Source organism: Lissotriton vulgaris, chromosome 1_1 (genome assembly GCF_964263255.1).
Source record: "Lissotriton vulgaris chromosome 1_1, aLisVul1.2, whole genome shotgun sequence".
NCBI classification, from domain to species: domain Eukaryota; kingdom Metazoa; phylum Chordata; class Amphibia; order Caudata; family Salamandridae; genus Lissotriton; species Lissotriton vulgaris.
In genome coordinates, this window is record NC_141685.1 from 409,401,669 (window position 1) to 409,419,975 (window position 18,307).

Sequence of the window (18,307 nt, forward strand, 5' to 3'; positions counted from 1 at the left end):
GGCCGGTCTTATGTGACCTCGCTGAAGTCACATATGCGGATGACGCCTGGTTGGAGTCGCGTGATGTCGCCCCGCCCCCCGGAGCACAGGGATCTTGTGGCAAATGTTTCCTGATCCAGTCTCACGTCTGGGGATAATTCTATGTGAAGGAACCAGCGGCTAGTTGTCTCTATCAGATAACAGGATCATAGCCCAAATTACCTAGACTCTCCATTCCAGGGGATAGGCGCAAAACTGCACTGTGTCCAGAATGGGTCCAATGAAGGGGAGCGTCTGGGAAGCCAGGTGTGTCTTTGGCATATGAACACCAATAATTTTAAGTGGTTTGCCGTAATCTTGAGGTGAGTGGCGACTGCCTGGGGCGAACCCGCCTTCAACAACCACTTGACAAGGTAGGCGAGAACTAGGACCCCTGAGCTCCAAAGAGGTGCTGCCGCCACCACCATCACTTTTCTTTTGTGATTACCTGAGGGCCAAAGTGGAGCACAGAGAACTGCAAATGCTCATGGCCTACTGTGAACAGCAGGTAATGCTTGTGGCCTGCATGAAAGGCATGTGAAAATAATCATCCTGTAGGTCCAGTGCTAGCATGAAGTCTCTAGTGTTGAAGGCAGGCAAGACCTGGGCTAGGGTGAGCATTTTAAACTTGCCTTTTTTTCCCGGAAGGCATTGAGATGGTGAAGGTCAATTATGGATGGAGGTCCCAGTACTTTTTTCTCGGTACCCATAAGTAACGTGCATAACAACAACCAACTTCTGGCATCAGCGCCCTCTGTATGGCTTCTTTGGAAAAAAACAGCAATTTTGAGAATGGCAGAAGGTGCTGCTGGGTTCGAAAACTGGTAAAGCGTAACCCCGCTGAACAATTTTCAAAACCCACTTACTCAACTGTATCACTTATCATCCTGGCAGAGAGTATCTGATCTGGCCTCTGACAGGGCAGCTTTGCACTGCAAAGGGCATGCTAAAGAGGCTTGGAGTGGGCAGCAGCTGGGAGTGCCGAGGCAGGGGTACTGTGGCTGCGAAAGGGCTGTGGGGATTGCTGCACCTGCTGGGGCTGTTGGAGCCACTGGAAGCCCCTACCAAAGGCCCAAAGAGGGGTGAAACTGCAAATGCGGCAGGCACAGAGGAGCAGAAATGCTCTAGGAGTGTTCCAGGGCTGAATTTGCTCGATCTAGGAGCAATTGAAAAGCCTGTCCAAAAGACTGGCCTGAATGCCTCCCAAAAAGCTACTGGACCGCATCCATGTGTGTCTGCGAATAGCTATACTAGTGCCAATAGCCCTCCCAAAGAAATCAGTGGTATCCAGACCACAGAGGATGGTGAACTTGGCTGCATCATGACCATCTTGCATAGCCTGAAAATGAATGGCTCTGGTGTCTTCCAGGCCACAGAGTCCCACAAGTCATGAGAACACCATCATAAAAGACAGCTGGTATTCACTACACAAAGGGTTAAACTTGTAAAGAAACCCCATACCAAAGTTCTCCATCTTCTTCGATTCCTTGTCAGGGGTAGTAGTGGGATGAGTGTCCAAGTTCCCTATGTTGGCCGAAGCCTGCACCACAAGGCTTTCAGGAATGGGGTGCTTAGTGAGTAAAGCGGAGTTGCTTAGAACAGAATGATGGTGCCTGGCAAATCACAATTGGACACAAGCAATGTTTGTCCGAGGTACCCAAGTTTGTATCCCAAGAGCCTCATTGAATGGGAGTGGAGTCTCATAACTCATCTGGCCAGGTGGCACCACATCGGTCAGAAAATTAGTTTGTACCTCCTGAGGGAGAAGTAAAGAAGATCAAGGACCTCTGCTGCCATAACCATAACAAAACAGGCACTGTTTTCCGTAGAGGGCCCTGAGGGAGAAACTGAACCAGTGTCTGGGTAGGTATACAAACCACTGGCATCCTAGAGATACTCATACCAGTTGTCCTCTTGATAAGGTTGGAAATCTTATCCCAACATCACAGCCTCCCTTATCTGTGCCGAATAACTCATGGAAAACCTGAGCCCTTCTAGTAGGTAGAGGCACTTTGTCTGAAACTAGGGTGGAGAAGCGGTAGCAGCTCAGATAATGGAGCACAAGGCTCCATCTCTGCATTGGACAGCACTATGGATTGGTCGTCGTTGTCCGAAGTCAATGGTGCTTGCATCGGCAGATCGTGTTACAGTGTTGGCTGTGGGGCCAGACACGAATTAAAAGTGGGATGGGTCTAGAGACCTGAGCAGTTCTAGAAGGCAAAACTGGCGCTGAGGGCAGACCCACCAGCAGAAGCCCAGTTGAAAGGCCTCTATACACCTTGGGTCCCACAGGGCCACCAAAGGGAGTCAGTAACATGCAAACAAATGTGCAGCACAGTAACGTGGAAGTCCTATTTGCTGCAATGTTGTCAATGCCTGGAAATTCCAGGGTTGGAATCAACCCCTTAACCACATGCGTGCTAGTGGAATTCTGCACCCATGCTGATATTTTGTAAAACCCATTGTTCATGACGAGCTGGGCTCGTCATCAGTGTTTGAGGAGGCTACACCATGACGAGCCCAGCTCGTCATGAGCCTGGAAGGGGTTAAATAGAGTGACTTTGGGAATGCGACCTGAAGGCACAATGAAACCCTTGCACATTTTCAGGAGAACAAGAGAGGTGGGAAGGGGCTACCTTATTGAATTTGCCTGAGCACTTTGAGCTGGATAAAGACTGGTTGCGGGAAAAACAACCTCAGGATTGGGAGCAGACCCAACCATTGGGCCGTGACCAATTATGGAGTGGGGTATTGAAGTGCTTAGCTGACAAGAGCTTCTCAGTCTCAAACGACCTTAGGGTGCATCAAGGCTCAATCACTGTAAGCCTTCGATTTGTGATCCGACCTTGGGCACCACAAGCAAATGATATGCAAATGATATGCAGGACAGTCATATTGCTTTGTGACATTCTCCACATGGTTTAAATACAATAGACTTGGGAGACATATTTCCCTTGAATATTGAAGAAATAGAAGAATGTAACTGTCTCAAAAAATGAAGTGTAGCTCTGGATCCGCATACGTAGGCACAGAAAGAAAGAAACTGATGTTGGTGCGTAAGGGTGGCGCCTATACAGGTCCACGCCTCACATCAAGAGTGGAATGATGTTGACTGGGAGCCACTGGCGCCACCCGACTGGTAACACAGGGGTGCTGAAGATTTTCCGGATCCAGCTTGACCACAGGGGAAATCATTAATAGGAGAGGAATCTGCGGTCATTAGTCTTTAACAGAAATACACTGCAACTAATTTGTAGTTGGGTTAAAAGGCAGAATCCTGTACAGCAACAGAAGAATTTCATGAATTGGCAATAGAAGTGGCTTAGTCAAACATAAGACCATGGAGGATCCGTAAAAGCTATTAAATTTCAATTGGGGAGGTTAAGGATTGTTCTTTATGAGATTGAGAAACAACAGATTAACTTTGATCTATCTGACAATCTGAGCATTTCCGGATGATCATTTCGTTTTTTAGACACACCACTGATGATTAAAGACAACACTTGGCTGCTGATAAGACCAAGACCACATCAGGAACATTGGATGCTAGCACATTTTCCAACCCCCCCGGCCAAGGAGTAAGGATATCAGGTTTGCTGTTGAGCAAAAGGCTGACAGGAGGCAGACATCAAAACTGCATTCAGCAGAGTAAAAAACAAAAAATGGTCAACATCTCTATTGTACATCAGAAATGCAGAGCTAGGTCTCCTTTTATGACAAAAAATGAATCTTCTAGACTAAAAGAACATATAATTAAGAAAGCTCTTATTTCATTCTGAGAAAAGGCGGGCAAATGAAGAGCTGGATGAAAATTCCCATTAATTCAAATTGTGTAGATGAGCCCCAATGTAGCATATTCCAGCCTAGTCCAACATACAAATTCAGAGCAATATACTAGCAGAGCTGGTCTCTTACAAATCGTCATGACAAAAAAAATAAGCAAAATAATCACAATAAATAATTATAAATATCATACTTTGGATGAAAATCCTGTTGACTGATGGCAGAACTACCAGCTGGTAAATGACTGTTCAGAATGATTCTTGAAGCACGGAAAAGGAAATCCTCCAATAACTGTTTAATCATAGAAGGGCCTGAAACATAACACATAAGCAGCTTAGGTAAAAAACATTATTTCAACAAATGACAGCAGCATAATGAACTCACATATTAGTGCTTTAAAACATTTTTTTCATACAGATTTGACTGTTAAAAAAAATTAAAGAGCTGAGAGTACGTGAGGGAAATTCATAATATAGCGTCAATTTAGTGCGAGTTTCAACTACTTTCATAATCAAAACTAAAAGTAAGTTACCTTCAGTAACATCCTTTCTAATGGCTACATACCATTCTCTCATTGTGAATGTTCTCTCCAAACTTCAGTCTGCAACTAGAAATTTCAGCAATACCATTTCAGCAATATAATTCCAGCATCCCTAGGTGGTGTTTTGAATTTGATTGCAGATTTGCCAGACACCATAATGGAAGTGAACAAACATCCATAGTGGAGCATGGGGCTAGCCTGCCTTCAACAGCCAGTCGTCGTGATAGGGAAAGACTGGAACCCCTCATCTGCGCAGATGAGCTGCGACAACGGACATCACTTTTGTGAACACCCAAGTGGCACTGGTAAGGCCGAAGGGGAGCACACTGAACTGAAAATGCTCGTAGCCTACCATGAAACGTAGGTAACGCCTGTGGGCTGGCAGGACGGTGATGTGAAAATAGGCATCCTGCAAGTCCAACGCCACCATCCAGTCTCCGGGGTCGAGGGCAGACAGGACCTGAGCCAAGGTTAGCATTTTGAACTTCTCCTTCTGGAGGAAGCAGTTGAGGGCCCTGAAGTCTAGGATAGGATGCAGGCCCTTGTCCTTATTGCACACAAGAAAGTAGAGGGAATAGAGAGCAGAGACTTCTTGGCGGAGAAGCGTCAAATGATCCTCCGACATGCGATCGAAGGACAGTGGCATGGAGGGAGGGGCAGTCTCGAAGGGGAGAGAGTAGCTCCTTCGAACGAACGAAACGCAACATGGCGCCCCCCGAGAGGCAGAGGCAATTTCTCCAACAGAGGTCAATCTCGTGGACAGAACCAGAACACCAACTGGGACTCTGGACGAGGCCAAACGTCCAAACAGGTTCATTTCCAGCAGGAACAGCACGGAGAGAGAACCACACGGAACAAGACATACCGCTGGTAACTCAAATAGCCACCATGAACCCTGTGGTGAATATTTCAGACTACACCCTGAATGAACAAGAAACACGTGCATTGAACAGAGGACTATCATATGTCCCCACAAGCAGACCTGACCCCTTTACAGTTCGCACTGAGCTGTACAAATTTTTCAGGAAGGTCAGACTCAAGTATTTTTTCAGAAATGCGGGCCCGTATACTAACCCATCCTGTACGAACTTAAGGGTCCCCTCAACCTTCGTTCCACCATCATGTACCATGACCAATAAAATCCTGGCCTATGAGGCAGTTGTGTGGAGGGATGTGAATTAGACTCTAACGAATCATACTTACACTAGGTATAATACCAGCAAAACTGAAATGGACGCTCTTCAATCATTGGCCAAGAACACAGAGGTTGTGATCAAACCAGCCGACAAGGGCGGTGCCATCGTAATTCAAGACATCAAGAAGTACGAATTGGAGATCCAACGCCAACTAACTGATGGAATTAGCTATCACAGGCTACGCTCTGATCCCTCACAAGCAATAGCACGTGAGATCTTGGAAATCACGAAACTTGGACTGGACCTCGGTTTCCTATCAAAACTCGAATTTGACTATCTCAATCAACCTCACCCACGGTTAGCAACGATATACACTCTTCCCAAAATCCATAAGGATATGTCCAATCCACCTGGACGCCCGATTGTCTCGGGTTGTGGTTCCATACTAGAACCACTAGGTAGATATATTGATTTTTTTCTCAAACCCTTGGCAGAGGCGACCAGAACATATCTAAGGGATACTTTACAAACGATAAACCTAGTTGAAACCTTACCCTTTGACCCTGTGGAACAATTACTGGTTACATGTGACGTAGTATCCTTATATACTAGCATCCCACAGGAGGAAGCTCTAACAGTCATTATGAGATACTTGGAATCCAGACCAGCACCCATGCGAGTACCATCTGAATTCATTATATCCCTACTTCGGATTGCAATGACTAAGAACTTTTTCACCTTCAAGAATGAATTCTTTCTACAAACTCAGGGGGTGGCAATGGGGGCTCCCTTTGCCCCGGACGTAGCCATTCTATATATGGCAGCCTTCGAGGATAATAACATACTGAACACCAACAATCCTTTCAACAACCATCTCCACATCTGGGTTCGTTATATAGACAATATTTTAATAATCTGGAAAGGTGACTCTGCCACACTTAATGAATTTCATCACTGGCTGAATCAACAATCACAGCACCTACGGTTCACCATTCAATCTGATAACCAGAGTATTAATTTCTTGGGCATTACTATCTACCAACACCAGGGGCAACTTCTGACTACATTGTACAGAAAACCATCTGAGAGGAACTCCCTTCTGCAGTACAACAGTCACCATCCTCGGGCTCTACGAGACAACCTCCCATTTATTCAGTTTTTACGTGTCCGTAGAAATTGCTCCACTAAGGAACATTACTTCCAACAGTCGGAAGATCTTGCTGACCGTTTAAAAGCCCGGGGCTACCCTAAAAGACTTGTGACCAAAGCACGAAAAAGAGCATGGTTCTACCCACGTGAGGAGCTCTTAAAGACAAAAGATCCCAATAACACACAGGAAGACCGTATTGTATGTGTGACGACCTTCTCAACCAAGAGCAATGTAATCAAAAAGATTGTCAACCATCACTGGCAATTGGTTGCGGATGACATCAACCATCCTGGCACCCCACTACATGCCTTCAAGAAATCTAAGAGTGTGAAGGATTATGTGGTACGTTCGCTCCTTACAACGAAGGAGGAGCTGACCATCAGATCCCTTTGGAATCTGGAACCAGCCATTGGCCACTTCAAATGCGGTCAGTGCAAAGCCTGTGATAGTTGCATACAGACAAAAGAATTCGTGCACAACTCGAATAAAATCCGATTGAAGACTCTAACCAATTGCAACACATCAACTGTGATCTATGTGATGGTTTGCCCCTGTAATTTTATCTATATTGGGCAAACCCAACAGAAAATCAAACAGCGGGTCCTACAACATATGAGCCGCATTAGATGTGAAGTGTTGGGTGCACCACTAGTTGAACACTTTAGATCAGCTCAACACCCACCTGAGAGTCTCAACTGGACCGTGATTGAGAAAATCAATCTTGGTCCCAGGGGGGGAAACATTTCCAACATACTGAATATCAGGGAATTGAAGTGGATGTTTTACTTCGACTCCATCCAATCAGGGTTGAACGAACATGATAGTTCATTCTCACAACTTGCCACCTTACTCTGATTAGCATCACTAACTTCTGTATCATGTTTAGTGACCCTTTAGCATAATCATCAATGGTGAGATTATTTAATGATCCTGTAATGTACACATCCATTGTATTATGTTTCCTCTTTCTAACATATGATTCTAGTTCGATACACGCACAGAGTGTAACTGCCTATACCGTCGTGTGACAGGTACGCGGTATGATGTTGAAGAATAGACTGACTCCCAATGATACAGTTGGGATCGCACTTATAAGTTTTTTGACAACTTTTTACATTACATGTTTTCATATTGATTATCTACTATTGACACAAACCGCCTTACCATCATGTGATAGGTACGCAGTATGGTGTCAATGAAAACATCATAATACGTGACTGTTGATTTACCACCAGACTTGCTGCTCGCTAAATGTTTTTCACGTAAATATGTTGCAATGATAATATGAATGTACTACTAATGTTATCTCCCATGTGTGACTCAATTGGTCATTATCGAACATACCGGGCAGTCACCGCTACTGTTTTGTATGCCCTTCTAATCATTACGGACTTTATTTAACTTACTCTCTATGGGGCCATACATTAATAATATCTCCAATAATGTTGCTGCCCCTTAAAAACAATCCCAGTTTTTTAATTAGAAGCCTCTAATTGGTCACAACGTAGTAATTCACGTTTCTTGACGATAGCTTTCCGGTTACCCAGGTAACGGATCAACGCCACGAGTCTGTCTTCCAGGTCTACCACACGTGACCTTGGTTGCCATGACTTCTAGAATACCAGGAAGTTCCTCGGCCGCCTCGAGGATCCCAGATTAAGACGCCGAGCTGCTTGCCGACTGGTAAGCGCGCTGACCCAAATGTCCGTAACTTTTTGAGATGAGATCCACCGTCACATAACGAATAACGTTAATGACGCATTTGTTTGTCTATTCACCCCATAGACACTTCACCTGATTTATTCAGCGTTTCTTCACCAATCGAGCGGACTTCAAACCCATTCGGTAAGTCCCGCTTTAACCTAATTTTATAATCAAGCCCCGGCTCTTAGCGGCCTGTATCTAAATGATGTTCCACCTTTCTGATAGATTGTTCGAGTGGTCCCCCGTCCAGCAAATGGATCTATTACGGGAACTCCGGACTTCACTTCATCAGTAGGTCCCTGACTTTATCCTTACAAATTGTTGGATTTGATCGTTATTTTACTATTCTAATGGTTATTATTATGATTCCTTTTTAAGGTAATTGAACTTGTGTCACCGACCTTCACTGGGATTAATTTCATCCCTACACTGATGTACTCAGGTACGTCCTTTTTTGTCTACCCTACCCACCTAAACTAGATCTAGACTTGTCCACTATATAATTAACTTACCCCTCCCTTTTTTAATAATAGGTTGGCTGCCCCTACCTTATTGCCCGTCATGAAGAAGACCCACTTGCAAGGAATCTTACTTATCCTGCTTATTAGGGTCGAAACGTCGACGCACGTCCCCCCGACAGCCCCGTTCAACCCACCATTCGTTTTCATGATGGACATGGGGGCATGTTTCTTGAAACTCTGTCATTGAGTAATCATTTGCTTTGTATATTGTTTAACATTGGTATTCCAATATTACTGGATAAATATCGTGTTTTTTATTGTCACAAAAGAACCCTCCCCACCTTACCTTCACTACATCACTTCCCCTCCATCCCCCGGGGCACCTGTACCATTACAATTGTATATATTTCTTGAATACTCAATAATGCTCGTTTTCCTATAATGTGAATAAAACATTATAGAGGTACTCTTGTTTATGAGATTTACTTGATTGTTTTTCTAATTAATTTGCTCTCCCTCACTGGGACCCCTCTATTCATAACGACAGCTACCCAGGTCCCAGCGACTTATTTTGGGTTAACCCTTGTCACATATGATGTGATGGGTTGTCAGTGGGGGAGGTGATGGCGAATCCTGCCGCCGATGGCCCTGGAAAGGTGGGGTGCTCCTTCCGTAGCCGCGAAAGAGACGAAAGGTGGACTGTGGGGGACGGGAAGACTCACCGAGGCTGAAGGATCAGGCCGCAGCCCGAGAATCCGTAAAACCCACAAGAGCAGAGTCTGGCTTGTCGCCAAAAAGGCAACACCCATCGAAGGGCATGTGCAGCAAGGTTGCTTTAACATCCCCTGAAAACCAGACGTCCTCAACTAGGCGTAGCGCCGCAGGGCTACCAACGTTGAAATAGTTTTACCCAGAGAAGCTGCGGTATCCAGTCCACAGCGGATTGTGAATTTTGCTTCGCCCGTCCTATTCTCCACTACCTGGGAGAGAATACCCAGGACTCCACCCAGGCACTGAGGAAGCACATGCGCAACCGTATCCCAGATTGTGTGGTTATAGAGATCCAAAAGGCATGCGGTATACACGGACCTCAGCACCAAGCTGGAGGAAGAGAACATACGCTTCCCAAGATGATCCAGATTCTTGGATTACCTATCTGGGGGTGTGAAAGGGAATGCACCCTTTGAGGAAGAAGCTTGGACCACCAAGCTTTTGGGGGGAGGGTGTTGGAAGAGGAAAATGGGATCGCCTGGAGCTGGGCAGTGGTGGCGGGGAATTGTCTGTTCCATAGGAACTCCTGTGCTGGGCTTGAACCAAGTGCGCAGGAGGACGTCTGTGAGGGCTTCATTGAAGGGCATGAGGGGTTCAGAGGAAGTTGCTGCTGGTTGAAGCACCTCTGTCAGGAGATTAGTCCTGACTGCCACTGCAAGGAGCTCCAGGCTAAAACCACGGCTGCCCTACGCATCACCACTGTTTAGGACACTCCCTCCTCCATAGCCACGGTAGGGGAGAAACCATGCCATGGTCTGGGGAGGTATCCAGACCACTGGCATCACCTAATTCCTCTCTCCAGTCCAGTTCTTCCAGCTGGTCTATTAAAGGGTCCAGCAACCCCTCCCAGTTCTCACCACCACCCCGAGGGCGATATGGAACACCTGGGATGAACAAGGGACCAAAGGTACCCTCCAGCGCCAAATTCAACATCGGCCGATGTTGATCTGGCTCTGGATCCATCTTGGGGACGGCATCGGCCCGGGGCACGGCAGGAGCTGATGGCGTCATCACTGGGAGTGGCGCCGCGGAATGCAGAGTGAGGTTGACCGGCGTCGATCCAGATCCAGGCCTGGATCCATGGGGACCCTGCGGCGCCGGGTCTGGAGCCGCTGGCATTGAAGGCCCAGGGTCCCCAACCAGTTCCATGGGGAGGAGTCGGGCTGCCCAAAGATGCAATAGAGGGCTTCTTAGAACATACAAAGCTGGGCAGGCGACACCCCGGCTCTTGGAAACTGGGAGAGGCGCTGCGTCGTCTCGGAGTCAGGCACCGGAGATTGAGCCTTAGAGCGTCGTTGCTTTGGGTCCTGCGTCACGTAAGCCGACCGACAAGGAGGAGGCGAAGAGTGACGGTGCTTCTCTGCCTTCTTCTCATGCTTCAACTTACCAAAGGAGCACGAAGACTTGAACAGGGTATGGTGGCTCTGCGACCGGTCTCGAGACCTTCCGCTCGAGCGGGAGCGACGCAGAGCCAGGACTCCAAAATGTTTCGGGACCCCTCCAGCAAAGGCAAGGATGCATGGCCTGACAGTCGGAGCATGACTTCGGGTCGTGGTCGCGCTCCAGGCACCAGAGGCACACGAGGTGAGGATCCATCACAGACATCAGTTTGTGACAGGAGTCACAAGGCTTGTATCCAGTCAAACAATGGAACATCCCTCTCGCACCAGGAGTCGGAGAGTCGAGAAAAAGAAGTCGACAAAAGTCAACAAAGTTTATTAAAAAAATGACTAAGGGGCATGCTCTCTCCGGCACTGCGCTAGGCTGGGTGGAAAAAGAAAGAACTGACATCAGCGCACAGGGGCAGCATCTAAGTAGGCACCAAGTCGTCATCCCGCCGACCACGACGTCGACGACGGACGCGACCGACTCCACCTACCGGCACGCAGGGGTATTGCTGAAGAAAAATTCTCCCGATCCAGTCTGACGCCTGGGGGTAATCCTAAGGAAAGAAATCTGTAACTAATAATCTCTAACAGATAAGCAGATTTCATTGCCTACTTTCCCTCATTGACCTAAAAGATTACATAGGCCAGAGGGTGGCTTGAGTTTTTAACCGTCCAAGCACATCATCTAACAAAAATCAACCAGCTGCCCAGCTACGAGTAGACATTTACCTCCATAGACTATGACTGTGAGATAGCAACAATACCTCCTCTATGCAAAAACCTTCAGGTGGAGGACAAATCAAGGATTGGCCATCAAACTGGTAGTGGTAATTTACATTGTGCGAAAGTAGCATAAAGGGAGCGAAGCACTGAACGAGGACGAAGACAAACATTAAGTCAATGAGTGATAGGAGAGGTAGTTGGATTATGGACGGTTATGACATTATGATGTAGTGTTTTTTAAAGAGGTGAGCGTTCAACTCTTTTTTAAATTGGAGCAGCGTTGGGGCGGGCCAGATAGATACTAGCATGTTGTTGCAGAACCCATGTACATCAATGGAAAAGGCCTGCTGTCTTGTTTTTTTCCTTTTTAAACTTCCTAGTCTGCAGCCTTATTGGGTCATAGCTGCCATTGTGCTGAGAACCACCAGAAATGGAGAACTTGTTTTCAAGATAAGAGGGGGTTCTGGTTATAATGAATGTGATCCTGAAGATTTTTTTAAATTACAGGCCTATTTCACAATTGCCACTTTTAAATAAACTCTTAGAGAATGCGGTCTCCCAACAGCTGATCGAATTTTTTGAAATTTGGCTCAAATTTGCTTTCGGTCAGGACACAGAACCAAGCTTTCTTTGGTTTCCTTGGCTAATTATCTCAAATATGCCACATACTCCCATACTGAAGCTGCCTTTATTCTAATGGCCCTATAGCAACTTTTGATACTATAAGCCACTTTACTCTTTTTGACTAGGCTTGCAGATTAAGAATCAAAGACTTGGTCTTGTCTTGGCTTTCTGATTTTTTTAAAGAAATCGAGCATTCAGAATTTCTTCTACACCATCTGAGTCTACAATAAGAGCGCGGTCATGTGGAGGTTCCGCAACGCTTCTTGCCCTTACAATTTCATTTTACATGATCCTTCTGGCTTATCTTTTCCAGTCTTTGGGGTACAACCTTTATTTTTTTACATGCAGTTGATTCCCAAAATATTGTTACACTGGAAAGAGAGCCATAGGCATCCGCTTCTAACTTAATAGAATATGTGTTTACAGTCCATTCTTCAATGAATGACAATCATTGAAAGCTGAATGGTAGAAAGACAGATTTAATATTCTTTTAAGTCTTCTAAATTCTGGTCATTCTTCTAGTTATGCACCCTATGTCCCTGTCAAGCCCAGCCTCAGTGGTGAAAGTTTTGAGGTAAAAATGGACTCAGCACTAACATTAGCTGAGCAGATTACAACTGTGCCCAATCTTGACTATTTCTAACGTCATACAGTAAAGTAAATACTCTTTGTTCTCTCCACCACAGCAAATTAATCTTGTCTGGATTATTATAATGCAAAAACAACAGTTGATGGACAGAATGCAGAACAATGTCATACATGCACCCCAGTACAGAGATCTGGGCCTAAATCCATCGTATTTTTGCTCTCCATGCCGTTCCAGTTTGAATCCACCATATGCAAATCAGTCTTGACCCTGTGCCTCATGAGAAACAGTCCAGGCCAAACTGCCAAGCCAGGTCCTCCCTGGACTGGAAACAAGCATCCTAGGTCCGGTTTTGGGGTTTTACCCCTCTTCAGCCAGGATAGCTTGATTCCAGTGATATGGAGAGCACAGGACCCACGTCTGGGCATACCCGTCCCACTCGGGGTGACAAATGCAAAAACAGTTGATGGACAGAATGCAAAACAATGTCATACATTTACCCCAGTACAGAGATCTGGGCCTAAGACCCTTGTTGTTTTGCTCACAATGCCATTCCAGTTTGAACCCAGCGATATGCAAATCAGTCTTGACCCTGTGCCTCATGGGAACAGTCCAGCCCGAACTGCCAAGCCAGGTCCTCCCTGGACTGGAAACAAGCATCGTAGGACCGGTTTCACTTTACCACTGGCTTCAAGCTAGCCCGGCTGATGAGGGCTGTTAGCCCTACTGAGGGCTGTTAGCCCTAAACTCGTCCCATGATGCTTATTTCAGGTCCAGTGAAGACATAGCTTCGCAGTTCGGGCTGGACTGTTCCGTCCATCATCTCCTTGTCTTTGCCCTGGATTATTATAATGCCTGGCTAGCACGTACAGCAGTTTACTACACACCAGAAATGTAATCTCTACACTTGCGAAACAAATTGTACACCCCTTCGTTCCTATTGAGGACTATTGAGAACTCTGAACCAAAGTTGGCTAATGGTTCGTAACTTTCCACTGAGACCCATGGGGGTCTTTTAGAACTGCAGAGTTCCTGACATGGAACAGGCTTTCTCATAATACATACTAAATCGAACAAGCTGAAACTTCAGAAAGCTGCTTAAAACATGACTGTTTTCTGCACATATCCTTTTTGTGCTACTGTATCTAATCATTAACTTTGTTCCTTCCGTGCCAAGATACCCTTCTAAGCGTGTGGTTTAATAAATGTTAAAGAAAGTCAGAACCTAATAAATAAAAGGAGTCTGTCATTCTGTTTGATACTGCTCATGAACAAACAATTTAAAAGTGTCCCTCTACTGGCACACTTGCAATTTCAATTAACCACTGCAACAAACGATAATAATGTATTGCCTTTTAGTTATTAGTAAAGTGGTGTTTTCCCTATCCCAACTGGGAGACTGATACAGCTACAAGGTTGAATCCCCCGCAGTGGAATTAGCAGTCTACAACCGTAAAGTTTTGAGTTGTTGCAGATCATTATTTACCTACTATGCAACAAGCTGTCCTAAGAATGCAATAGTCTAGATATATAAAGGGAAATTCTAGCTCTTTTCTTTAAAGACACCATATTATAATATCATTCATAAGAGTAATGAAATCTAACAAAAAGAAATTGCAAATATAAACTTGTTGTTTTCTGCTCTCTACATGTGGAGTGTGTAGCAGGGAACCTGCAAAAAAGAATCATCTACTTAATTCTATAAAACTTGACCCAAAGGACCAATGGAAATACTCACCGAGCATTTCCTTTTCTGCACCACACAGTGAAAGAAGTGTCTTAATAAGCCGGAGGTGTCCTGCTAATAATATGTTGTCAGCTTCACTGGTTTCACAATCGCCTGTACGATTAGGCTCAAAATTATCCAGCCATGTGATCTCATCTTCCAGCATGGCTGCTGGACTCAAGCTCAGCTGATCCATTTCAGAAGCTACAGAAGAAAAAACAATTAAAAGGAGGCACCCTGTCAACTGGTAACTTTCTACTACAAAAGAATATCCGATCTTAGCTCAATTTTATACTACACAACACAACAATAAAAAATAGGTTTTGTGACATTAAGAGAAACTATTACAATGATTTAACAAAAAGTATTACACTAGGCAACTGGTCCTAACTAGCAGGAATTCAATAGACAAGGTACACTTTACAATAAAATGTAGATCAAAAATATTGACATGAGTCAAATAAAGCTTAAAGCACAAGTTACTACTTGTGTAACGATATATCTGTGAGAGACATTAGTTAGTGATAGATTCCTTACCTTAGAATATCCCCAGGCGTCAGACTGGATCCGGACTTTTTTGCGTAGCAGTACCCTTGTGTGTCGGTAGGCGTAGTCTGCGGCTCCGCGTCCGTCGTCGGCATCGTGATGACGTCGGAGTATTTAGACGCCGCCTACACGTGCTGACGTCAGTTCTTAGCCACAGCTTTTCCGCGCCAAAAGCGCTGAGCCGTGTTAAAAACCAACACTGGTGCCATTGAAACTAGGGCCCTGAAAGGGGATGACTTTAACCCTAGATATCGGTTCGCAGAATGGGGTGGATGGGTGGGTCGGTAAGGAATCTATCACTAACTAATGTATCTTACAGATATATCGTTACACAAGTAGTAACTTGTGCATCTGAAAGAGACACGTTAGTGATAGATTCCTTACCTTAGAATAGATACCCCAGCAATACCAACCCCGGTGGTGTGTCTGCGAACCAATAATCACACCAGAAAGTCCTGGAGGACGAAACGGCCAAAGAAGCCATCCCTCCAGACTTGACTGTCCAGCCAATAGTGTCTTGCAAACGTGTGCAGCGAGGCCCACGTAGCTGCCTGGCAAATGTCCTGCAAGGGCACTCCCCGGCCCAGGGCAGTAGTTGTCACCGCGGCTCGGGTGGAGTGAGCCCGCAATCCAACAGAGGGCTCCTTTCTAGCCAAGGACTAGCATGCCTGGATACACAAGATGATCCACCAGGAGATGGTCCTCTTGTGTACCGCCTTTCCCTTCTTCGCGCCCACGTAACCAACAAAGAGTTGGTCATCCACCCGGAACTGGCGTGTGCGAGCCAAGTAGAATGAGAGCGCACGTTTTGGGTCCAGACGGTGGAGCCGCTCTTCCTCTTTAGAGGGGTGCGGTGGCGGGAAGAAGGTTGGCAAGGTGATGGACTGCCCGATGTGGAAGGCTGTGACAACCTTGGGCAGGAAAGATGGTTTAGTACGCAACACAACCTTGTCCGGATGGACAGAAAGGAAAGGAGGAGTACAAGAGAGGGCCTGGAGCTCACTCACTCTCCTGGCAGAGGTGATGGCAACCAGGAAAGCAGTCTTCAGTGTAAGAAGGCGGAGAGGACAGTTGTGAAGTGGCTCAAAGGGAGCGCACATCAGAAATGTAAATACAAGGTTCAAGTCCCACTGAGGCATTACAAACGGAACAGGTGGAAATGTGTGTGTGATGCCTTTTAGGAATCGATTTACAATAGGGGACTTGAACAAAGATGGCTAATCAGGCAGCTTCAAGAAGGCTGAAAGGGCAGAAAGATAGCCCTTGATAGTGCCCAGAGCAGAGCCCTGCTGGGCCAGAGAAAGAAGGAAGAGAAGAACCTCAGAAAGAGGGGCAGAGAGAGGATCCATAGCCTTTGCTATGCACCATGCCACAAATCTGTTCCACCTGCAGCCGTATACCGACTTTGTGGAGGGACGCCTGGCTGCCAGAATGATGTTACAGACTTCAGGAGGCAAGTCAAATGGCCTCAACTGTCGCCGCTCAATCTCCAAGCATGGAGGTGGAGGCTGGACAGGTTCGGGTGGAGGACCGTCCCCTGCTGCTGCGACAGAAGGTCCTCCTGAAGAGGCAGACGAACCGGGGGATCGACTGACATACTGAGTAGCTCTGGATACCAGTACCTCCGTGCCCAGTCCGGAGCCACAAGGATGACTTGGGCCCGGCCTCGCTTGATCTTCTTCAGCACTCTGGGCAGAAGTGGTATAGGCGGAAAGGCGTACAACAGACCACAACTCCACTCGCGACTATAAAAGCGTCTCCGAGCGAGTGATGCCTTGGAAATTCCAACGCGCAGAACTGATGACATTGCGCGTTCTCTTCGGTGGTGAATAGATCTAACCAAGGCTCTCCCCACTGCAGAGTTCAGACGCCATTCGTGATCAATCATGCACCGGCGGCTGAGTTCGTCCGCCCTGGCGTTCAGAGAACCTGCCAGGGGTTGAACCACCAGAGTCACGCCCTGATGTTCCAGCCATTGCCAGAGGCGCAGATCCTCCTGACAGAGGGTCCACGACCCCACCCCGCCCTATTTGTTGCAGTACCACATGGCGGTGGTGTTGTCCGTGAACACCTGCACTACACTCCCTCGGACAGAGGGGAAGAATGCCTTCAGTGCTAGACGAATCACTCGCAGCTCCAAAAGGTTGATATGGAGCCGGGACTCCGCCGGAGACCAGAGGCCTCTGATCTCCGCCTCTCCCATGTGGCCTCCCCAGCCCTGGAGGGACGCGTCCGTCACGACTACGTGCTCCGGTTGGGGAAGGGAGAGGGATCTGCCGCTGACCCAATCGCGGTCCGTGAGCCACCACTGCAGCTGTCTCGCAGTGCCCTCCGAGATCAGGACGTGGTCGGACAAGTTGCCCTGATGCTGGGCCCACTGAAACTTCAGGTCCCACTGCAGAGCACGCATCCGCCACCTGGCGTGATGCACCAGAAGGATGCAGGAGGCCATCAGCCCCAGAAGCCGCAGCGTCAACCTGACCGAGATCCGGGATAAAGGCCGAAAGAGTGGAATGAGAGCCTGAATATCCCTGACCCGCTGTTCGGGCGGATAAACCCGAAACTGCGCCGAGTCTAGAACCGCTCCGATAAAGAGGAGCTTCTGAGAGAGGCACAGGTGTGACTTCGGCACATTGATGGAGAACCCTAGCTGGTGCAGGAGCGGCGCTCCAGCCGTGATTTAGGCTTAAGGTGCTGGCAGGCGTTGCACTCCTCTGAGTCGTGGTGCTCACCTAGGCACCACATGCAAATCGGATGAGGGTCCGTCGTCGACATGGGACGTGCTCAGGAGGTACAAGTCTTGAAGCCCGAAGGCATTCGCACACTGTTCCACTAACACCAAAGCGTAAAAAAGAGAAGAAGAGAAGGCCTGAAAACTGGCGAGGACACAATCCGGATCCGCATTGCACACGGAAAAGAGTAAAAACTGATGTAGACGTGCAGGGGTGGGTCTTATGTATCCTCGCTGACATCACAGACGCGGACGACGTCAGGGTGGAATCACGTAGTGCTGTCCACCGGCGCACAGGGATGATGTGGCAGAAAAGTTTTCCGGATCCAGTCTCACGCTTGGGGATAATTCTACGTTAAGGAATCTGCAGCTAGTATTCTTTATCAGATACATTTAGCAAAACAAGCAAAAGTGAACTT

At 46.9% G+C, this 18,307-nt stretch overlaps 1 protein-coding gene across 3 annotated transcripts in view; it reads right to left on the reverse strand.

The window, feature by feature from the left end:
* Positions 1-18,307, reverse strand: part of USP24 (ubiquitin specific peptidase 24) — a 1,909,144-nt gene that overhangs the window by 1,006,260 nt on the left and 884,577 nt on the right. For all 3 annotated transcript variants that reach the window (XM_086952711.1, XM_086952716.1, XM_086952707.1), the window contains exons 39-40: positions 14,624-14,815; positions 3,995-4,112 (exon numbers count right to left, since the gene is read on the reverse strand). In XM_086952711.1, coding sequence (XP_086808837.1) covers positions 3,995-4,112; positions 14,624-14,815 — 310 coding nt within the window. The remainder of the gene's footprint in view (positions 1-3,994; positions 4,113-14,623; positions 14,816-18,307) is intronic.